General features: G+C 43.2%; 1 protein-coding gene across 1 annotated transcript; it reads right to left on the bottom strand.

The window, feature by feature from the left end:
• Nucleotides 1-532: 532 nt before the first annotated feature.
• On the bottom strand, nucleotides 533-25,950 carry LOC311117496 (E3 ubiquitin-protein ligase arih1; the record flags this gene model as incomplete). Its single annotated transcript, XM_084192420.1, has 11 exons — nucleotides 533-1,297; nucleotides 3,386-3,498; nucleotides 7,560-7,820; nucleotides 16,745-16,802; nucleotides 17,397-17,527; nucleotides 17,815-17,886; nucleotides 24,084-24,126; nucleotides 24,388-24,494; nucleotides 24,731-24,797; nucleotides 25,555-25,610; nucleotides 25,858-25,950. Coding segments are annotated over 11 exons (1,086 nt in total), but the record flags the coding sequence as incomplete, so codon positions are not given.
• Nucleotides 25,951-26,475: the final 525 nt, after the last annotated feature.

Raw genomic sequence — 26,475 nt, 5'->3', positions numbered from 1 at the left:
CTACATAATGCACTACTTTTGACCAGGGCCCATAGGGCTCCCATAGATAGGGCTCCCATAGATAGGGCTCCCATAGATAGGGCTCCCATAGATAGGGCTCCCATAGATAGGGCTCCCATAGATAGGGCTCTGGTCAAAATAAGTGCACTTTATAGAGAACAGGGTACTATTTGAGACACAGCCGGACTCCTTTCCAAGTCATTCTCTATTCATTTCTCAAAACCCCTCAGGTGCAATTAGCTGATAACCTCTGAAAGTTGCGAGGTCAATTCCAACTATGAATAATCAATGTATTACCTGAACTACAGTCTGGCTTGCTGTTAAACATATGGTTTGTTCTTTAGTCTCATTCTCTCACCTACTAATGCTATCCTTTAGTGGATTTTGTTTTGTCAGATTTGCTTTAAAGCTACTACAACCCAGTCAGAGTTCTATCGTTCGTTCAAACTGTTTCTTTCCTTGTTCTCCTGGGTGAAGAAGCTACACAGCTTCCAAACCCTCACAAACACCTCTTCTTTTTTTTTCTTTTTTTAAAGCAGGAGGGAACTTGTCTTCTACACAGCAACTATATTGAATATTTGAAAAAGAATAAATATTTTTCTAAAAAAAAATAAAAAAAAAAAATGCCACACTTGCTGTTCCATGCATATGCGTTATTTACAAATTGAAAAACATGTTTCCTTCTTTTTTTTTTTGCACTCCCTTTGCTTTTTGTCTGCCAACCCATATGGTTTGACACCTTACAATCAGCAAATCAACATTCAACAACCCTACATGGGATCTAACCACACTCAATGAACATGGCTTGAACAGTTGGACTGTGTTGAACACAAACCCCATGTCCCAAACAAGGGTACTTAAAATGAAACAAATAAAATACATCTCACTGGAAAACCGAACAGAGTAGTTGGGGAAAGGGAGTGATGTTACAATAGTGACCAATTGAGAGAAGTGGGGAGTTCTTTTTTTTTTTTGTCCTCACAATCAAATCTGCTACAAACAATACTGTTGTACGATTAATGTTTGAAATATTCTACCTCTTTTTTTTATTTTGATATAATTTATAAACTTTTTCCATTAAACAAAACCCAAGAAAAAAACAAAAAACGCAATATTGGGAAGATCAGCAACAATAGCTGAAAACCAGTGTTGCCCCGTGGCATTGCATCAGTGCTCTAGTCTGTAGAAGGGGTTTTAGTAAAGAGTCTATCTTCAATCTTCTATGTACTCCCACAGATCCTTCTCATAGCCCTCATGCACATGCTGCAGCAGAACCCTCCGCCGACTCTCACAGTATCTGGAGGACACAACAAAAACAAACAGGAAACGGTGAGGATAGGAAAGGGTCATTTTAAAATCAGTCTGGTGTCATTCTGATATGTGCTGTAGGAAAGGGTCATTTTAAAAATCAGTCTGGTGTCATTCTGATATGCGCTGTAGGAAGGGTCATTTTAAAATCAGTCTGGTGTCATTCTGATATGTGCTGTAGGAAGGGTCATTTTAAATCAGTCTGGTGTCATTCTGATATGTGCTGTAGGAAGGGTCATTTTAAAATCAGTCTGGTGTCATTCTGATATGTGCTGTAGGAAGGGTCATTTTAAAATCAGTCTGGTGTCATTCTGATATGTGCTGTAGGAAGGGTCATTTTAAATCAGTCTGGTGTCATTCTGATATGGGCTGTAGTAAGGGTCATTTAAAATCAGTCTGGTGTCATTCTGATATGCGCTGTAGGAAGGGTCATTTTAAATCAGTCTGGTGTCATTCTGATATGCGCTGTAGGAAAGGGTCATTTTAAAATCAGTCTGGTGTCATTCTGATATGTGCTGTAGGAAGGGTCATTTGAAATCAGTCTGGTGTCATTCTGATATGCGCTGTAGGAAAGGGTCATTTTAAAATCAGTCTGGTGTCATTCTGATATGCGCTGTAGGAAGGGTCATTTGAAATCAGTCTGGTGTCATTCTGATATGCGCTGTAGGAAAGGGTCATTTTAAAATCAGTCTGGTGTCATTCTGATATGTGCTGTAGGAAGGGTCATTTGAAATCAGTCTGGTGTCATTCTGATATGCGCTGTAGGAAAGGGTCATTTTAAAATCAGTCTGGTGTCATTCTGATATGCGCTGTAGGAAGGGTCATTTGAAATCAGTCTGGTGTCATTCTGATATGCGCTGTAGGAAAGGGTCATTTTAAAATCAGGATGGTGTCATTCTGATATGCGCTGTAGGAAGGGTCATTTTAAATCAGTCTGGTGTCATTCTGATATGTGCTGTAGGAAGGGTCATTTTAAATCAGGCTGGTGTCATTCTGATATGCGCTGTAGGAAGGGTCATTTTAAATCAGTCTGGTGTCATTCTGATATGCGCTGTAGGAAGGGTCATTTGAAATCAGTCTGGTGTCATTCTGATATGCGCTGTAGGAAGGGTCATTTGAAATCAGTCTGGTGTCATTCTGATATGTGCTGTAGGAAGGGTCATTTTAAATCAGTCTGGTGCCATTCTGATATGTGCTGTAGGAAGGGTCATTTTAAATCAGTCTGGTGTCATTCTGATATGTGCTGTAGGAAGGGTCATTTTAAATCAGTCTGGTGTCATTCTGATATGCGCTGTAGGAAGGGTCATTTTAAATCAGTCTGGTGTCATTCTGATATGTGCTGTAGTAAGGGTCATTTTAAAATCAGGATGGTGTCATTCTGATATGTGCTGTAGGAAGGGTCATTTTAAATCAGTCTGGTGTCATTCTGATATGTGCTGTAGGAAGGGTCATTTTAAATCAGTCTGGTGTCATTCTGATATGTGCTGTAGGAAGGGTCATTTTAAAATCAGGATGGTGTCATTCTGATATGTGCTGTAGGAAGGGTCATTTTAAATCAGTCTGGTGCCATTCTGATATGTGCTGTAGGAAGGGTCATTTTAAATCAGTCTGGTGCCATTCTGATATGTGCTGTAGGAAGGGTCATTTTAAATCAGTCTGGTGCCATTCTGATATGTGCTGTAGCGTAGCCAACTAATCATCTTTGGCTTGACAAACAAACAAACACAAATAGAATGGAACAAGAGGCAATTTCAGATTAAATTAATCGCTGATCATGACAGCCTCATAGTAGGCATGTTTAGAATACTCCTCCCACGTTGGCATTCAAATTTCATACATTTACCACTGGCTGGTACAAAAAGACAAATCTGGTATAATTTCATAGATAAAACACAGAGCTATAAAATCATCTACCCTGTCGCAGACTAACCTGTACTTCCTGCTGTCATAAAGACATCTATATCATGTATTTAACTCACCCGTACTTCCTGCTGTCATAAAGACATCTATATCATGTATTTAACTCACCCGTACTTCCTGCTGTCATAAAGACATCTATATCATGTATTTAACTCACCTGTACTTGTCCTGTACTTTCTGTTTGATGTCCTGCAGAGAGTCCTGGGAGATGTCCCGCTCCAGATATCCAGACAGAACCTCCGTGGCATTCTCCAAGTCAGCCTGATTGTTCTAAAAGAGGACCGCGTGGGTTCAGTCACAGCATATACACCGAGTGTACAAAACATTAAGGACACCAGCTCTTTCCATGACACAGACTGACCAGGTGAATCCATGTGAACGCTATGATCCATTATTGATGTCACTTGTTAAATCCCACTTCAAAAATCAGTGTAGATGAAGGGGAGGAGACGGGTTAAAGAAGGATTTTTAAGCCTCGAGACAATTGAGACATGGATTGTGTGTGTGTGCCATTCAGAGGGTGAATGAGCAAGACAAAAAGATTGAAGTGCCTTTGAACGGGGTATGGTAGTAGGTGCCAGGCGAACCGGTTTGAGTGTGTCAAGAACTGCAACGCTGCTGGGTTTTGTACACTCAGTGTATAGTATAGCGCCACTACTTGCCCTGATAGAACTACATGAACAGGAATAATTGTGCTGCCGTTTTTTACCTGGAGCATTCAAACTCATGACAACAACTGTGGAAATAAAGGATTCCTTTAGAGAGGAGACCTTGACTTGTAGGTGTAGAAATACATCACAGCTTACTGTCTCCACCTGTACATCACGGCTTACTGTCTCCACCTGTACATCACGGCTTACTGTCTCCACCTGTACATCACGGCTTACTGTCTCCACCTGTCCATCACAGCTTACTGTCTCCACCTGTACATCACGGCTTACTGTCTCCACCTGTACATCACGGCTTACTGTCTACAACTGTACATCGCGGCTTACTGTCTCCACCTGTACATCGCGGCTTACTGTCTACAACTGTCCATCACGGCTTACTGTCTACACCTGTCCATCACGGCTTACTGTCTACACCTGTCCATCACGGCTTACTGTCTACACCTGTACATCACGGCTTACTGTCTCCACCTGTCCATCACGGCTTACTGTCTCCACCTGTACATCACGGCTTACTGTCTACAACTGTACATCACGGCTTACTGTCTCCACCTGTCCATCACGGTTTACTGTCTACACCTGTACATCACGGCTTACTGTCTCCACCTGTACATCACGGCTTACTGTCTCCACCTGTACATCACGGCTTACTGTCTACACCTGTACATCACGGCTTACTGTCTACACCTGTACATCACGGCTTACTGTCTCCACCTGTACATCACGGCTTACTGTCTACACCTGTCCATCACGGCTTTCTGTCTACACCTGTACATCACGGCTTACTGTCTCCACCTGTACATCGCGGCTTACTGTCTACAACTGTACATCACGGCTTACTGTCTACACCTGTACATCACGGCTTACTGTCTCCACCTGTACATCACGGCTTACTGTCTCCACCTGTACATCACGGCTTACTGTCTCCACCTGTACATCACGGCTTACTGTCTCCACCTGTACATCACGGCTTACTGTCTACACCTGTACATCACGGCTTACTGTCTCCACCTGTACATCACGGCTTACTGTCTACACCTGTCCATCACGGCTTTCTGTCTACACCTGTACATCACGGCTTACTGTCTCCACCTGTACATCGCGGCTTACTGTCTACAACTGTACATCACGGCTTACTGTCTACACCTGTCCATCACGGCTTACTGTCTACACCTGTACATCACGGCTTACTGTCTCCACCTGTCCATCACGGCTTACTGTCTCCACCTGTCCATCACGGCTTACTGTCTCCACCTGTACATCACGGCTTACTGTCTCCACCTGTACATCACGGCTTACTGTCTCCACCTGTACATCACGGCTTACTGTCTCCACCTGTCCATCACAGCTTACTGTCTCCACCTGTACATCACGGCTTACTGTCTCCACCTGTACATCACGGCTTACTGTCTACAACTGTACATCACGGCTTACTGTCTCCACCTGTACATCGCGGCTTACTGTCTACAACTGTCCATCACGGCTTACTGTCTACACCTGTCCATCACGGCTTACTGTCTACACCTGTCCATCACGGCTTACTGTCTACACCTGTACATCACGGCTTACTGTCTCCACCTGTCCATCACGGCTTACTGTCTCCACCTGTACATCACGGCTTACTGTCTACAACTGTACATCACGGCTTACTGTCTCCACCTGTCCATCACGGTTTACTGTCTACACCTGTACATCACGGCTTACTGTCTCCACCTGTACATCACGGCTTACTGTCTACACCTGTACATCACGGCTTACTGTCTACACCTGTACATCACGGCTTACTGTCTACACCTGTACATCACGGCTTACTGTCTCCACCTGTACATCACGGCTTACTGTCTACACCTGTCCATCACGGCTTTCTGTCTACACCTGTACATCACGGCTTACTGTCTCCACCTGTACATCGCGGCTTACTGTCTACAACTGTACATCACGGCTTACTGTCTACACCTGTACATCACGGCTTACTGTCTCCACCTGTACATCACGGCTTACTGTCTCCACCTGTACATCACGGCTTACTGTCTCCACCTGTACATCACGGCTTACTGTCTACACCTGTACATCACGGCTTACTGTCTACACCTGTACATCACGGCTTACTGTCTACACCTGTACATCACGGCTTACTGTCTACACCTGTCCATCACGGCTTTCTGTCTACACCTGTACATCACGGCTTACTGTCTCCACCTGTACATCGCGGCTTACTGTCTACAACTGTACATCACGGCTTACTGTCTACACCTGTCCATCACGGCTTACTGTCTACACCTGTACATCACGGCTTACTGTCTCCACCTGTCCATCACGGCTTACTGTCTCCACCTGTCCATCACGGCTTACTGTCTCCACCTGTACATCACGGCTTACTGTCTCCACCTGTACATCACGGCTTACTGTCTACAACTGTACATCACGGCTTACTGTCTACACCTGTCCATCACGGTTTACTGTCTACACCTGTACATCACGGCTTACTGTCTCCACCTGTACATCGCGGCTTACTGTCTACAACTGTACATCGCGGCTTACTGTCTACACCTGTACATCGCGGCTTACTGTCTCCACCTGTACATCACGGCTTACTGTCTCCACCTGTACATCACGGCTTACTGTCTACACCTGTACATCACGGCTTACTGTCTACACCTGTACATCACGGCTTTCTGTCTACACCTGTACATCACGGCTTTCTGTCTACACCTGTACATCACGGCTTACTGTCTACACCTTTACATCACGGCTTACTTTCTCCACCTGTACATCACGGCTTACTGTCTACACCTGTACATCACGGCTTACTGTCTACACCTGTACATCACGGCTTACTGTCTACACCTGTACATCACGGCTTACTGTCTACACCTGTACATCACGGCTTACTGTCTACACCTGTACATCACGGCTTACTGTCTACAACTGTACATCACGGCTTTCTGTCTCCACCTGTACATCACAGCTTACTGTCTCCCCCTGTACATCACGGCTTACTGTCTACACCTGTACATCACGGCTTACTGTCTACACCTGTACATCACGGCTTACTGTCTCCACCTGTCCATCACGGCTTACTGTCTCCACCTGTCCATCACGGCTTACTGTCTCCACCTGTCCATCACGGCTTACTGTCTCCACCTGTCCATCACGGCTTACTGTCTCCACCTGTCCATCACGGCTTACTGTCTCCCCCTGTACATCACGGCTTACTGTCTACACCTGTACATCACGGCTTACTGTCTCCACCTGTACATCACGGCTTACTGTCTACACCTGTCCATCACGGCTTACTGTCTCCACCTGTCCATCACGGCTTACTGTCTCCACCTGTCCATCACGGCTTACTGTCTCCCCCTGTACATCACGGCTTACTGTCTCCACCTGTACATCACGGCTTACTGTCTACACCTGTACACCACGGCTTACTGTCTACACCTGTACATCACAGCTTACTGTCTACACCTGTACCAACAGTTACTGGAGCAACTGCAACACTTCAAGCTAAATAGAATACTCTGACTCTCTCCACGCCTTCCTTCTCTCTCCCCCTCTCCCTTCTCTACCCTCCCTCACCTCAAAGATGATGGACTGGTTGTTCTTCTTGAGGTAGAAGGGTTTGGGTTAGCTATAGGGTTAGTACTATAGCTGTAAAGTTACCTCAAAGATGATGGACTGGTTGTTCTTCTTGAGGTAGAAGGCGAAGACGTAGGTGAACATGAGTGTGGAGCGACACTGACACAGCACGTCCACGGCCTTCTTCAGGAACTGCACCTCGATCCAGGACATGTTGTGCTGCTGCATCTCCTCCATCTTCTGCTTGACCCCGGCGTACAGCTTGTGCTCGAAGCGCAGCGACTGCATGTGGTTCATGTAGCGGTTGCAGTAGAACAGGTACCTCTGCAGCGCTGCCCTGGACCGCTGGAGGAGGGGGGGACAACGCCTGGCTCTTAATCACAACAACAATCAAGCCTGGGGACTGGGAGAATATGTCTACCATTATACATGCTCTTCATAACTAGTATAACCACCACTACTATACCATCACTAGTATAACCACCACTCCTACACCATCACTAGTATAACCACCACCACTACTACACCATCACTAGTATAACCACCACTACTATACCATCACTAGTATAACCACCACTACTATACCATCACTAGTATAACCACCACTACTATACCATCACTAGTATAACCACAATACTATACCATCACTAGTATAACCACCACTACTATACCATCACTAGTATAACCACAACTCTACCATCACTAGTATAACGACCACTAATATACCATCACTAGTATAACCACCACTACTATACCATCACTAGTATAACCACCACTACTACTACACCATCACTAGTATAACCACCACTACTATACCATCACTAGTATAACCACCACTACTACACCATCACTAGTATAACCACCACTAGTATAACCACCACTACTACACCATCATTAGTATAACCATCACTACTACACCATCACTAGTATAACCACCACTACACCATCACTAGTATAACCACCACTACTATACCATCACTAGTATAACCACCACTACTACACCATCACTAGTATAAAAACCACTACTACACCATCACTAGTATAACCACCACTACTATACCATCACTAGTATAACCACCACTACACCATCACTAGTATAACCACCACTACTATACCATCACTAGTATAACCACCACTACTATACCATCACTAGTATAACCACCACTACACCATCACTAGTATAACCACCACTAATATACCATCACTAGTATAACCACCACTACTATACCACCACTAGTATAACCACCACCACTACTATACCATCACTAGTATAACCACCACTACTATACCATCACTACTAAACCATCACTACTATACCATCACTAGTATAACCACCACTACTATACCATCACTAGTATAACCACCACTACTATACCATCACTAGTATAACCACCACTACTACACCATCACTAGTATAACCACCACTACTACACCATCACTAGTATAACCACCACTACTATACCATCACTAGTATAACCACCACTACACCATCACTAGTATAACCACCACTACTATACCATCACTAGTATAACCACCACTACTATAACCACCACCACTACTACACCATCACTAGTATAACCACCACTACTATAACATCACTAGTATAACCACCACTACACTATCACTAGTATAACCACCACTACTACACCATCACTAGTATAACCACCACTACTATACCACCACTAGTATAACCACCACTACTATACCATCACTAGTATAACCACCACTACTATACCATCACTAGTATAACCACCACTACTATACCATCACTAGTATAACCACCACTAGTATAACCACCACTACTATACCATCACTAGTATAACCACCACCACTACTATACCATCACTAGTATAACCACCATTACTATACCATCACTAGTATAACCACCACCACTACTATACCATCACTAGTATAACCACCACTACACCATCACTAGTATAACCACAATACTATACCATCACTAGTATAACCACCACTACTATACCATCACTAGTATAACCACCACTACTATACCATCACTAGTATAACCACCACTACTATACCATCACTAGTATAACCACCACTACTATACCATCACTAGTATAACCACCACTACTATACCATCACTAGTATAACCACCACTACTATACCATCACTAGTATAACCACCACTACTATACCATCACTAGTATAACCACCACTACTACACCATCACTAGTATAACCACCACTACTACACCATCACTAGTATAACCACCACTACTACACCATCACTAGTATAACCACCACTACTATACCATCACTAGTATAACCAACACTACTACACCATCACTAGTATAACCACCACTAGTATACCATCACTAGTATAACCACCACTACTATACCATCACTAGTATAACCACCACCACTACACCATCACTAGTATAACCACCACTACTATACCATCACTAGTATAACCACCACTACTACACCATCACTAGTATAACCACCACTACTATACCATCACTACTATACCATCACTAGTATAACCACCACTACTACACCATCACTAGTATAACCACTCTACTATACCATCACTAGTATAACCACCACTACTATACCATCACTAGTATAACCACCACTACTACACCATCACTAGTATAACCACCACTACTATACCATCACTAGTATAACCACCACTACTATACCATCACTAGTATAACCACCACTACTATCCCATCACTAGTATAACCACTCTACTATACCATCACTAGTATAACCACCACTACTATACCATCACTAGTATAACCACCACTACTATACCATCACTAGTATAACCACCACTACTATACCATCACTAGTATAACCACCACTACTATACCATCACTAGTATAACCACCACTACACCATCACTAGTATAACCACCACTACTACACCATCACTAGTATAACCACCACTACTATACCATCACTAGTATAACCACCACTACTACACCATCACTAGTATAACCACCACTACTATACCATCACTAGTATAACCACCACTACTATACCATCACTAGTATAACCACCACTACTACACCATCACTAGTATAACCACCACTACTATACCATCACTAGTATAACCACCACTACTATACCATCACTAGTATAACCACAACTACTACACCATCACTAGTATAACCACCACCACTACTATACCACCACTAGTATAACCACCACTACTACACCATCACTAGTATAACCACCACCACTACTACACCATCACTAGTATAACCATCACTACTATACCATCACTAGTATAACCACCACTACTATACCATCACTAGTATAACCACCACTACTACACCATCACTAGTATAACCACCACTACTATACCATCACTAGTATAACCACCACTACTATACCATCACTAGTATAACCACCACTACTATACCATCACTAGTATAACCACCACTACTATACCATCACTAGTATAACCACCACTACTATACCATCACTAGTATAACCACCACTACACCATCACTAGTATAAGCACCACTACTACACCATCACTAGTATAACCACCACTACTATACCAACACTACTAAACCATCACTACTATACCATCACTAGTATAACCACCACTACTATACCATCACTAGTATAACCACTCTACTATACCATCACTAGTATAACCACCACTACACCATCACTAGTATAACCACCACTACTATACCATCACTAGTATAACCACCACTACTATACCATCACTAGTATAACCACCACTACTATACCATCACTAGTATAACCACCACTACTATACCATCACTAGTATAACCACCACTACTATACCATCACTAGTATAACCACCACTACACCATCACTAGTATAACCACCACTACTACACCATCACTAGTATAACCAACACTACTATACCATCACTAGTATAACCACCACTACACCATCACTAGTATAACCACCACTACTATACCATCACTAGTATAACCACCACCACTACACCATCACTAGTATAACCACCACTACTATACCATCACTAGTATAACCTCCACTACTATACCATCACTAGAATAACCTCCACTACTATACCATCACTAGTATAACCACCACTACACCATCACTAGTATAACCACCATCACTAGTATAACCACCACTACTATACCATCACTAGTATAACCACCACCACTATACCATCACTAGTATAACCACCACTACTATACCGTCACTAGTATAACCACCACTACTATACCATCACTAGTATAACCACCACTACTATACCATCACTAGTATAACCACCACTACTATACCATCACTAGTATAACCACCACTACTATACCATCACTAGTATAACCACCACTACTATACCATCACTAGTATAACCACCACTACTATACCATCACTAGTATAACCACCACTACTAAACCACCACTACTATACCATCACTAGTATAACCACCACTACTATACCATCACTAGTATAACAACCACTACACCATCACTAGTATAACTACCACTACTATACCACCACTAGTATAACTACCACTACTATACCACCACTAGTATAACCACCACTACTATACCATCACTAGTATAACCACCACTACTATACCATCACTAGTATAACCACCACTACTATACCATCACTAGTATAACCACCACTACACCATCACTAGTATAACCACCACTACACCATCACTAGTATAACCACCACTACTATACCATCACTAGTATAACCACCACTACTACACCAACACTACTAAACCATCACTAGTATAACCACCACTACACCATCACTAGTATAACCACCACTCCTATACCATCACTAGTATAACCACCACTACTATACCATCACTAGTATAACCACCACTACTATACCATCACTAGTATAACCACCACTCCTATACCATCACTAGTATAACCACCACTCCTATACCATCACTAGTATAACCACCACTCCTATACCATCACTAGTATAACCACCACTCCTATACCATCACTAGTATAACCACCACTCCTATACCATCACTAGTATAACCACCACTACTATACCATCACTAATATAACCACCACTACACCATCACTAGTATAACCACCACTCCTATACCATCACTAGTATAACCACCACTCCTATACCATCACTAGTATAACCACCACTACACCATCACTAGTATAACCACAACTACACCATCACTAGTATAACCACCACTACTACACCATCACTAGTATAACCACCACTACTATACCAACACTACTAAACCATCACTACTATACCATCACTAGTATAACCACCACTACTATACCATCACTAGTATAACCACTCTACTATACCATCACTAGTATAACCACCACTACTATACCATCACTAGTATAACCACCACTACACCATCACTAGTATAACCACCACTACTATACCATCACTAGTATAACCACCACTACTATACCATCACTAGTATAACCACCACTACTATACCATCACTAGTATAACCACCACTACTATACCATCACTAGTATAACCACCACCACTACACCATCACTAGTATAACCACCACTACTACACCATCACTAGTATAACCACTCTACTATACCATCACTAGTATAACCACCACTACTATACCATCACTAGTATAACCACCACTACTATACCATCACTAGTATAACCACCACTACTATACCATCACTAGTATAACCACCACTACTATACCATCACTAGTATAACCACCACTACTATACCATCACTAGTATAACCACCACTACTATACCATCACTAGTATAACCACCACTACACCATCACTAGTATAACCACCACTACTACACCATCACTAGTATAACCACCACTACTATACCATCACTAGTATAACCACCACTACACCATCACTAGTATAACCACCACTACTATACCATCACTAGTATAACCACCACTACTATACCATCACTAGTATAACCACCACCACTACACCATCACTAGTATAACCACCACTACTATACCATCACTAGTATAACCTCCACTACTATACCATCACTAGAATAACCTCCACTACTATACCATCACTAGTATAACCACCACTACACCATCACTAGTATAACCACCATCACTAGTATAACCACCACTACTATACCATCACTAGTATAACCACCACCACTATACCATCACTAGTATAACCACCACTACTATACCATCACTAGTATAACCACCACTACTATACCATCACTAGTATAACCACCACTACTATACCATCACTAGTATAACCACCACTACTATACCATCACTAGTATAACCACCACTACTATACAATCACTAGTATAACCACCACTACTATACCATCACTAGTATAACCACCACTACTATACCATCACTAGTATAACCACCACTACTAAACCACCACTACTATACCATCACTAGTATAACCACCACTACTATACCATCACTAGTATAACCACCACTACACCATCACTAGTATAACTACCACTACTATACCACCACTACTATACCACCACTAGTATAACCACCACTACTATACCATCACTAGTATAACCACCACTACTATACCATCACTAGTATAACCACCACTACTATACCATCACTAGTATAACCACCACTACACCATCACTAGTATAACCACCACTACACCATCACTAGTATAACCACCACTACTATACCATCACTAGTATAACCACCACTACTACACCAACACTACTAAACCATCACTAGTATAACCACCACTACACCATCACTAGTATAACCACCACTACTACACCATCACTAGTATAACCACCACTACTATACCAACACTACTAAACCATCACTACTATACCATCACTAGTATAACCACCACTACTATACCATCACTAGTATAACCACTCTACTATACCATCACTAGTATAACCACCACTACTATACCATCACTAGTATAACCACCACTACACCATCACTAGTATAACCACCACTACTATACCATCACTAGTATAACCACCACTACTATACCATCACTAGTATAACCACCACTACTATACCATCACTAGTATAACCACCACTACTATACCATCACTAGTATAACCACCACTACTATACCATCACTAGTATAACCACCACTACTATACCATCACTAGTATAACCACCACTACTACACCATCACTAGTATAACCACCACTACTATACCATCACTAGTATAACCACCACTACACCTTCACTAGTATAACCACCACTACTATACCATCACTAGTATAACCTCCACTACTATACCATCACTAGAATAACCTCCACTACTATACCATCACTAGTATAACCACCACTACTATACCATCACTAGTATAACCACCATCACTAGTATAACCACCACTACTATACCATCACTAGTATAACCACCACCACTATACCATCACTAGTATAACCACCACTACTATACCATCACTAGTATAACCACCACTACTATACCATCACTAGTATAACCACCACTACTATACCATCACTAGTATAACCACCACTACTATACCATCACTAGTATAACCACCACTACTATACCATCACTAGTATAACCACCACTACTATACCATCACTAGTATAACCACCACTACTATACCATCACTAGTATAACCACCACTACTAAACCATCACTAGTATAACCACCACTACTATACCATCACTAGTATAACCACCACTACTATACCATCACTAGTATAACCACCACTACACCATCACTAGTATAACTACCACTACTATACCACCACTAGTATAACTACCACTACTATACCACCACTAGTATAACCACCACTACTATACCATCACTAGTATAACCACCACTACTATACCATCACTAGTATAACCACCACTACACCATCACTAGTATAACCACCACTACACCATCACTAGTATAACCACCACTACACCATCACTAGTATAACCACCACTACTATACCATCACTAGTATAACCACCACTACTACACCAACACTACTAAACCATCACTAGTATAACCACCACTCCACCATCACTAGTATAACCACCACTCCTATACCATCACTAGTATAACCACCACTACTATACCATCACTAGTATAACCACCACTCCTATACCATCACTAGTATAACCACCACTACTATACCATCACTAGTATAACCACCACTCCTATACCATCACTAGTATAACCACCACTCCTATACCATCACTAGTATAACCACCACTCCTATACCATCACTAGTATAACCACCACTCCTATACCATCACTAGTATAACCACCACTCCTATACCATCACTAGTATAACCACCACTACTATACCATCACTAATATAACCACCACTACACCATCACTAGTATAACCACCACTCCTATACCATCACTAGTATAACCACCACTCCTATACCATCACTAGTATAACCACCACTACACCATCACTAGTATAACCACCACTACACCATCACTAGTATAACCACCACTACAATACCATCACTAGTATAACCACCACTACACCATCACTAGTATAACCACTACACCATCACTAGTATAACCACTACACCATACTACTACACTGTAAATAATATTAAACCAGGAGAACGCCTTAATCATAACAGGAATTAATTGTTGTGGGACTGAAGAGACCTGTCAATCATTATACACGCTCTGAGGAGACCTGTCAATCATTATACACGCTCTGAGGAGACCTGTCAATCATTATACACGCTCTGAGGAGACCTGTCAATCATTATACACGCTCTGAGGAGACCTGTCTATCATTATACACGCTCTGAGGAGACCTGTCAATCATTATACACGCTCTGAGGAGACCTGTCAATCATTATACACGCTCTGAGGAGACCTGTCAATCATTATACACGCTCTGAGGAGACCTGTCTATCATTATACACGCTCTGAGGAGACCTGTCAATCATTATACACGCTCTGAGGAGACCTGTCAATCATTATACACGCTCTGAGGAAACCCGTCTATCATTATACACGCTCTGAGGAAACCCGTCTATCATTATACACGCTCTTCAACAAAGACCAGGACTGAGGAAACCTGTCAATCATTATACACGCTCTGAGGAGACCTGTCAATCATTATACACGCTCTGAGGAGACCTGTCAATCATTATACACGCTCTGAGGAGACCTGTCAATCATTATACACGCTCTGAGGAGACCTGTCTATCATTATACACGCTCTGAGGAGACCTGTCAATCATTATACACGCTCTTCAACAAAGACCAGGACTGAGGAAACCTGTCTATCATTATACACGCTCTTCAACAAAGACCAGGACTGTGTTGTGATTCTATTCTACAGTGAGGGACACCAAAGACACCATGACTCACTGTTACCTCTTGTGCGTCCCTCGCTGCCTTGGCATCATCCTCATTGTAGCGGTTGCAGTTGTACCTACAAAACAGAGCAAGTAATTAGTGAGAGGAAAAAAAAACACGTTTCAGTTCAATATGGTTGTAGCTTCCTTCATTATTACAGCAAGACCCGACAGCAACCGGAGGGTTGCCAGTTCGAATCCCGGGTCTGACAGGAAATCTGTCCGGAAGTTAGTTTTTTTAACGGGAGGGTTGCTAGCAACAATCCTAGATGCCATCACCTGCAGTTGCGGCCTTGATCAAGGCACCTAACCGCCCCCAACAACAACAACTATTCCACGGGCGCCCAAGTAAGGCAGCCCCCTGGCTTTGGGAGAAAGCGGAAGTCAAATTTCCGTTGAACCTTAAATGACAATAAAGGAATCTTAAAGGGACACTTCGGGATGTTGGCAGTGGCCCTTTATCTACTTCCCCCAGAGTCAGATGAACTCATGGATACCATTTTTAATGTCTCTGTGTCCAGAATGAAGGAAGTTAGAGGTAGTTTTGCAAGCCAATGCTAACTAGCGTTAGCGCAATGACTGCAAGTCTATGGGTATCTACTAGCATGCTAGCAGATCCCCATAGACTTCCAGTACAATAGTACTGGTCAGTAGGAGGTAGATCCACCCACCAGGCAGAGCCGTGTGGTTCCCAGGGCCCCAGGCAGACCCAGCAGAACTCAGCCTTGCAGCTCTGGTTCCGACACACCATGTGGTTGCAGCCACCGTCCTTCTCAATGGTCACGTGGCATTTGGGGCACTCCTGAGGGACAGATGGCCAAGCAGAGAGACAGCTCAGTAACAGTCCATCATTCACACCGCAGCACTATAGAGCAACATTTAAGGGCCAGTTTCCAGGACACAGATTAAGCCTAGAATAACCACTGAGAATGCTTTTCAGTCCAGGAATAGGCTTAATCTATGTCTGGGAAACCGGTCCTAAAATGCTTAAAGAGATACTCAAAATCCAAATCTTCCTGGTTTCGTGGAGGACTAGCAACTGATATAGCTAGCTGCTGGACCTCCATAAAACAGACTAGGATAAAATACCCTTGTATTCGCTGCGATCCAGTTGGACGTCTCGCTGTCGTCGTCACACTTCTTGATCCATTTCCTCAACCACTGAAAAGTACATGTAGAAAAAGGATATTCAATACACAAGTTCAAAGGTCACCAACCTTTGTTTGATAATGTCCCTATAATACAGTAAGCAGAACTGTGTTTATCTCAGGACCTCTGTCCCACGTACACTGCACCACTACCCATGAATGTCTAGTCCAGTACCATCCCACGTACACTGCACCACTACCCATGAATGTCTAGTCCAGTACCATCCTTTAGTCACTAGTGGAGATCTGAAAGGTATAGAGGTATAAGCAATATGGTGACAACTCTACTTATCCTATCAGAGGATAAGGTAAAGCTACCACCACCTATCCTATCAGGGGATAAGGTGAAGCTACTACCACCTATCCTATCAGAGGACAAGGTGAAGCTACTACCACCTATCCTATCAGAGGATAAGGTGAAGCTACTACCACCTATCCTATCAGGGGATAAGGTGAAGCTACTACCACCTATCCTATCAGGGGATAAGGTGAAGCTACCACCATCTATCCTATCAGAGGACAAGGTGAAGCTACTACCACCTATCCTATCAGGGGATAAGGTGAAGCTACCACCACCTATCCTATCAGGGGATAAGGTGAAGCTACTACCACCTATCCTATCAGGGGATAAGGTGAAGCTACTACCACCTATCCTATCAGAGGATAAGGTGAAGTTGGCTATTGCTGTAAAGAGAACATAATGAAAAGACTCCAATCTGTCTTTTAGTTCTCAAAATTCTGAACTTAATTGAGTGAAAAGTCTTATTGGCACCAGCGGAGAACATCAGCCATATCCCCGGTGAGTGCATATTCACTGTCTTTATCATTGGGTCAGTGCCACTTTTGTTTGTTTTTGGACGATAATTTCCTTCTCCAGGTTAGATTGACGTCATATTGTATTTGTGTCTCTTTTCGTAGGGCGATTATATGGAACCGACAACGTCGTGTTTATTGATCGGTTTGTCAGTGGCAGCAGAGTAGGCTACCCTGTAATTTTTGTTGTATTAAAAAAATATTCTGCTAATGTCTCCAGTGATATAAAGTGTAGTAGAATTGCATGAAATGTGTTTTTTTTAAAAAGGCCAACATTTTCTGGTGTAAAGAAAGGAATGCTATCTGATATAGCCTAGCCTACTCTAAGCCACTACATGCTGCATTTAACATTATGTTTTACGAACAGTGATTGAGTTATATTATTAGCCTAAATTATGACTATCCAATCTAATCATCACATTAGGAATAGTAGGCTCATTTTTTTGTTGTTGTACTTTTTACCCCTTTTTCGTGATATCCAAATTGGTAGTTACAGTCTTGTCCCATCGCTGCAACTCCTGTACGGACTCGGTAGAGGCGAAGGTCGAGAGCCATACTTCCTCCGAAACACGGCCCTGCCAAGCCGCACTGCTTCTTGACTCAGTGCTCGCTTAACCCGGAAGCCAGCCGCACCAATGTGTCGGAGGAAACGCCGTACAACAGCATGCGCCCGGCCTGCCACAGGAGTCGCTAGAGCGCGATGGGACAAGGTCATCCCGGGCCGGCCTAACACTCCCCTAACCCGGACGACGCTGGGCCAATTGTGCGTCGCCTCATGGGTCTCCCGGTCGCGGCAGGCTGCGACACAGCCTGGGATCGAACCTGGATCTGTAGTGACGCCTCTAGCACTGCCTTAGACCGCTGCGCCACTCGGGAGGCCCATAGTAGGGTCTTACATAAATAAGTCTGCAAATGCAAGGATGCATGGAATGCTTTATTATAAAGGTGCATTTTTATGGTGAAAATGAGTTTTCCCAAACTTGAAACCCACACGCTGCCTATGTTAGAATAATTGCCCAAATTTACTTTTCCTCTGCCAACAAGACGAGTAACGAACAGCAAAATCACTAGCCTACAGTGAGGGAAAAAAGTATTTGATCCCCTGCTGATTTTGTACGTTTGCCCACTGACAAAGACATTATCAGTCTATAATTTTAATGGTACGTTTATTTGAACATTGAGAGACAGAATAACAAAATAAATTGATTTGCATTTTAATGAGGGAAATAAGTATTTGACCCCTCTGCAAAACATGACTTAGTACTTGGTGGCAAAACCCTTGTTGTCAATCACAGATGTCAGACGTTTCTTGTAGTTGGCCACCAGGTTTGCACACAGGAGTATAACCACCACTACACCATCACTAGTATAACCACCACCACTACAAACATTTTATAAATTGATTTGCATTTTAATGAGGGAAATAAGTATTTGACCCCCTCTCAATCAGAAAGATTGCTGGCTCCCAGGTGTCTTTTATACAGGTAACGAGCTGAGATTACATTACACTCTTAAAGGGAGTGCTCCTAATCTCAGCTTGTTACCTGTATAAAAGACACCTGTCCACAGAAGCAATCAATCAATCAGATTCCAAACTCTCCACCATGGCCAAGACCAAAGAGCTCTCCAAGGATGTCAGGGACAAGATTGTAGGGCTACAAGACCATCGCCAAGCAGCTTGGTGAGAAGGTGACAACAGTTGGTGCGATTATTCGCAAATGGAAGAAACACAAAAGAACTGTCAATCTCCCTTGGCCTGGGGCTCCATGCAAGATCTCACCTCGTGGAGTTTCAATGATCATGAGAACGGTGAGGAATCAGCCCAGAACTACACGGGAGGATCTTGTCAATGATCTCAAGGCAGCTGGGACCATAGTCACCAAGAAAACAATTGGTAACACACTACGCCGTGAAGGACTGAAATCCTGCAGCGCCCGCAAGGTCGCCCTGCTCAAGAAAGCACATATACAGGCCCATCTGAAGTTTGCCAATGAACATCTGAATGATTCAGAGGAGAACTGGGTGAAAGTGTTGTGGTCAGATGAGACCAAAATGGAGCTCTTTGGCATCAACTCAACTCGCCGTGTTTGGAGGAGGAGGAATGCTGCCTATGACCCCAAGAAAACCATCCCCACCGTCAAACATGGAGGTGGAAACATTATGCTTTGGGGGTGTTTTTCTGCTAAGGGGACAGGACAACTTCACCGCATCAAAGGGACGATGGACGGGGCCATGTACCGTCAAATCTTGGGTGAGAACCTCCTTCCCTCAGCCAGGGCATTGAAAATGGGTCGTGGATGGGTATTCCAGCATGACAATGACCCAAAACACACGACCAAGGCAACAAAGGAGTGGCTCAAGAAGAGGCACATTAAGGTCCTGGAGTGGCCTAGCCAGTCTCCAGACCTTAATCCCATAGAAAATCTGTGGAGGGAGCTGAAGGTTCGAGTTGCCAAACGTCAGCCTCGAAACCTTAATGACTTGGAGAAGATCTGCAAAGAGGAGTGGGACAAAATCCCTCCTGAGATGTGTGCAAACCTGGTGGCCAACTACAAGAAACGTCTGACCTCTGTGATTGCCAACAAGGGCTTTGCCACCAAGTACTAAGTCATGTTTTGCAGAGGGGTGAAATACTTATTTCCCTCATTAAAATGCAAATCAATTTATAACATTTTTGACATGTGTTTTTCTGGATTTCTGTTGTTGTTATTCTGTCTCTCACTGTTCAAATAAACCTACCATTAAAATTATAGACTGATCATTTCTTTGTCAGTGGGCAAACGTACAAAATCAGCAGGGGATCAAATGCTTTTTTCCCCTCACTGTATGTCAATCTACTATCCCCCATAGTAGAAATGTTGACCTATTCTATTGGTCAGCTTGTCAGAGAAAGAAATGGCCTATTCCAAACTGACTCTGGGACAATAGATTCCATATTCATCCAACCAGTGGGCCAAACCTTCATCCAGAAAACGTTAAAAAGCAATGAGGCTCATGCAACAGATCAGAACGTTTAGCATAAAAAAGGTTGATAAACGATTACCGTATTTTCCGCACTATAAAGGCACACCGGAGTATAAGCCGCAGCAGCTAAATTGAATGATATTGAATGATGTGTACATATATAAGCCGCACTGGACTATAAGCCGCAGGTGTTTTCATGTTTAATTACCATATGTAAGGGTTCGTGCACAGAGGGGATTGTCAGGAAAGAGACAAACTGTCTCGCTCTCGTAATGTCTGTCTGTCTTGCTCTCGTTCTGTCTCTCGTACCACTCTCGGTTCCACTTTTACTTTTGCGCGCTACCTGTCTCACTCTTTTCCGGCCTCCAGCTTTTCCTGCTGGAGCCCGCCGCTTAAAGGTGGGGGGCGCGGACCGGTCATAGAGCCCATAGAGTTAAAGTTGGTGGACTGTAACCTGTAAAATCCATAGATTTAGGAGGTCTTCTAGTGGCCGTTAGCTGTAAAAATCCATAGATTAGCCGCACCATTATATAAGCCGCAGGGTCGAAAAATGGGAAAAAAGGCGCGGCTTATAGTCCGAAAATTATGGTATTTCTTCACATTATAAGCGCAGCAAGCTACGTGCGAATGCTCGTTCCATAATGCAATTAGCAGGAAAACACCATTTTGAGCGGTTTGACGAGACAGAGATGAAAATATCCGTTAGAAATGTAGAAAGAGGGGAGATCTAAATTTGCAACATCTAGCATGGGGTTGCTAATATGACTAGGATTGTGCCTTTGGCTACTGGACAATGAAAGAAAGTTGATTTGAAAACCAATAGAAAATGAGAGAAAAAGGCCACTGGTTTCAATGGCATATGGAAATCTTTAGAAAATAATTGCCTGCACGTTTGGTGGGATTTTGGCTATAGGCTACATTGAAGCAAGGTAAGACATGTCTCATAATATGCAGTAAAACGTTCAGGTTTCAAACAATTAAGCGTCCGTTTTCAACATGCATACTACATTTACATTTTTAGTCATTTAGCAGAAGCTCTTATCCAGAGCGACTTACAGTTAAGTGAATACATTTGTGTTTTCTTTTTTTGTATTTTTTTTGTATTTCTTTATTTTTGTTTTTTCCCCCTTTGTTCTGTTTAATTTTTTCTTCTTCTTTATACTGGCCCCCCGTGGGAATCCAACCCACAACCCTGGCGTTGCAAACGCCATGCTCTATCAACTGAGCTACATCCCTGCCGGCCATTCCCTCCCCTACCCTGGACGACGCTGGGCCAATTGTGCGCCGCCCCATGAGTTTCCCGGTCGCGGCCGGCTGCGACAGAGCCTGGATTCGAACCAGGATCTCTAGTGGCACAGCTAGCACTGCGATGCAGTGCCTTAGACCACTGCGCCACTCAGGAGCACCTCCAGCTCATTGCAATGTGGTGTGTGACGTGCTGAAGCCTGCCTAGTTGCCTACGCACTTGAATGGGGAATAGGAAGCGTGCTTCAATTACCACTTGAGAAATAAAAATAGTAGGTCTTTGTTTAAATTGTGGCCATTTTTTGTTGTTGTTGTAAAAAAACAAAAAAAAAACAATGTTGCGCAATAATTGGGCTTATTAAAGCATGTTTCATTCCAGCAGCAACAATAAGCAGTTGTAGCGTTACATCAACTGGTATTTCAATCAATGAAGAGGCTAAAATGCATTATTTCACCAAGGGATTTTTTTCTTTCTCCCGGACAATTGGCAGCCGCTTATTTTATTTATCGGCTATTCAGATTTTTTGGGGTGTCAAAAGCCGGCTATTACCGGCTAACGGAAACCCTGGACTACACCTATCCAATCAGAGGACAAGGCTACTACCACCTATCCTATCAGGGGACAAGGCTACCACCACCTATCCTATCAGGGGACAAGGCTACCACCACCTATCCTATCAGGGGACAAGGTGAAGCTACTACCACCTATCCTATCAGGGGACAAGGTGAAGCTACTACCACCTATCCTATCAGGGGATAAGGTGAAGCTACCACCACCTATCCTATCAGATGATAAGGTGAAGCTACCACCACCTATCCTATCAGAGGATAAGGTGAAGCTACCACCACCTATCCTATCAGAGGATAAGGTGAAGCTACTACCACCTATCCTATCAGAGGATAAGGTGAAGCTACTACCACCTATCCTATCAGAGGATAAGGTGAAGCTACTACCACCTATCCTATCACGGGATAAGGTGAAGCTACTACCACCTATCCTATCAGAGGATAAGGTGAAGCTACTACCACCTATCCTATCAGGGGATAAGGTGAAGCTACCACCACCTATCCTATCAGATCTACAGTACATGAAGTGTATATGGGGTTGTTTTTGTGGACAGGGCCAACCACTATCACTGACAGGGAGGGAGGGAGGGAGGGTTGAATTTAGACTCCGTTGTGACATACCTTACACTTGACGGGATCATGCCAGTTCTCACCACAATTGAAGCTGCAACGATTGGGTAGAAATAAGGATCCACATGTAACGAAATATCAATGCATTTTAAGATTCCCTTTGTGTGACAATTGCAAGAGAGATATCATCATGCGTTCTGAGAGATCTTGGTTACAATCCTTTTCCAGTGTGTTAATAATCAAGACGTCTCTGTGTAATTATTGGTGTTAGATGCCCTCTGCATGCCAGAGAATGTGTGATACACAACCAAACCAATAAAACAGGGAATGTAGTCATAGTGTGGCTGTCTCTTACCAGAACTGACGGCCACATGTGCATCTCACAGGCTTGGCATCTGGGTACTGGACTTTGACTACGTGATGGCAGTCTGGCGCTGGGCACCATTTTAACAGTCGATTGCACTGAGGACGAGAGGAGAGGAGTCAGGAAGATGAGAAGCTGATACTAGCAGAAGGAACACACGCCATAACCCTCTTTTCCCAAACAAGCAAGCTCATCTAACGACATCTGAAGAACGAATTTGATATTTTCACAACTAGGCCCACGTGTAAAATTGCTTCATTGTTTTGTACAGACATCATCTTGATATAACATTTTTGCTGTATATTTGATCAATGAAGAACATGACACATCTTACCTCTACAAAACTATTGGTAATCAAGTGTTGGTACTTCAGCTTGACCTTGGATTCTGTGATTAGTCTCCTACAGGAAAAGAACAGCTTTTCAAAAGCAAATTCAGGGAGTGGATTTGGACAAATACAAAACCAGCTATTAGATTTAGATTCAGAAACTCTAGTGCTACTCCGTTTCTCCTTTAACTCCCACAGAACAAGCAGTGGGTAGGGCAGGACTGCCCAGCCCTGTTACTGGAGAGCTACAGACCTGTAGGTTTTTACAAGCCGGTTGATAAAGATGAATCAGGTTAGTAACACCTGGGGTTGGAGCAAAAACCTACAGGAGGGTAGCTCTCCAGGAACAGGGTTGGGCAACCCTGGTGTAGAACTAGCACAGTGTAGAACTAGCACAGTGTAGAACTAGCACAGTGTAGAGCTAGCACAGTGTAGAACTAGCACAGTGTAGAACTAGCAGAGTGTAGAACTAGCACAGTGTAGAACTAGCACAGTGTAGAACTAGCACAGTGTAGAACTAGCACAGTGTAGAACTAGCACAGTGTAGAACTAGCACAGTGTAGAACATGTTGAAACTTAACAATAATAAAAAATGCTTTATTGTCAGAGCGGATAGGTGCAGTGAAATGTGTTGTTTTACAGGGTCAGCCATAGTAGTACGGAGCCCCTGGAAACAAATTAGGGTTAAGTGTCTTGCTCAAGGCCACAGACAGATTTTTCATCTTGCCGGCGCGGATATTGGAACCAGCGACCTTTCAGTTCCTGGCCCAGCGCTCTAACGGCTAGGCTACCTGCTGTGGGAGGCAAAGCGACAGCGACGTGACACTTACATGACTGTGTTGTCGTCCACCAATATATCACAGCTGTGAGCAGGGCAGGAAATAGTCTTTTTTTAAAGAAAGAGAAAGTAAACATGGTGAGATTTTACACATCTCAACAAAAGCCCATTGATTGCTTTTCCTGAGTCCATTGTGATGATACACACAGGTAATTATTTTACTGTTTTGTCTGTGCTATTGCATTGCTTTCTTGACTACTTCCTGCTGACCTCTTGCCAGGCCCCGCCCACTAAGGGTTTCTTACCTTAAGGGTATTTTTCCTGGTTAAGCAAAAAAGGTGTTTGTGGCGCCTACCTGCCCCATCCCCTCCTCGATGATTTTGGTAGTCAAGTAGTCCCCCCAACACTGCATGCAGAACTTGTGTCCACACTCCAGGCCAGTGAAGTACTGTGGGGGAGGAAGACGATGTTTCAGTCATGTAGCGATTCCACTACATATTCTGCTGAGGCTTGGTACCAATACACTATTCCACTACATCTTCTGCTGAGGCTTGGTACCAATACACTATTCCACTACATCTTCTGCTGAGGCTTGGTACCAATACACTATTACACTACATATTCTGCTGAGGCTTGGTACCAATACACTATTACACTACATATTCTGCTGAGGCTTGGTACCAATACACTATTCCACTACATCTTCTGCTGAGGCTTGGTACCAATACACTATTCCACTACATCTTCTGCTGAGGCTTGGTACCAATACACTATTCCACTACATCTTCTGCTGAGGCTTGGTACCAATACACTATTACACTACATCTTCTGCTGAGGCTTGGTACCAATACACTATTCCACTACATCTTCTGCTGAGGCTTGGTACCAATACACTATTCCACTACATCTTCTGCTGAGGCTTGGTACCAATACACTATTACACTACATATTCTGCTGAGGCTTGGTACCAATA

The sequence above is a fragment of the Coregonus lavaretus genome (assembly GCF_964263955.1).
Source record: "Coregonus lavaretus genome assembly, contig: HAP1_SCAFFOLD_1015, whole genome shotgun sequence".
In the NCBI taxonomy this organism is placed as follows: Eukaryota; Metazoa; Chordata; class Actinopteri; order Salmoniformes; family Salmonidae; genus Coregonus; species Coregonus lavaretus.
Note: the sequence above shows the minus strand (reverse complement) of the source record. Positions and strands in the feature narration are given on the sequence as shown.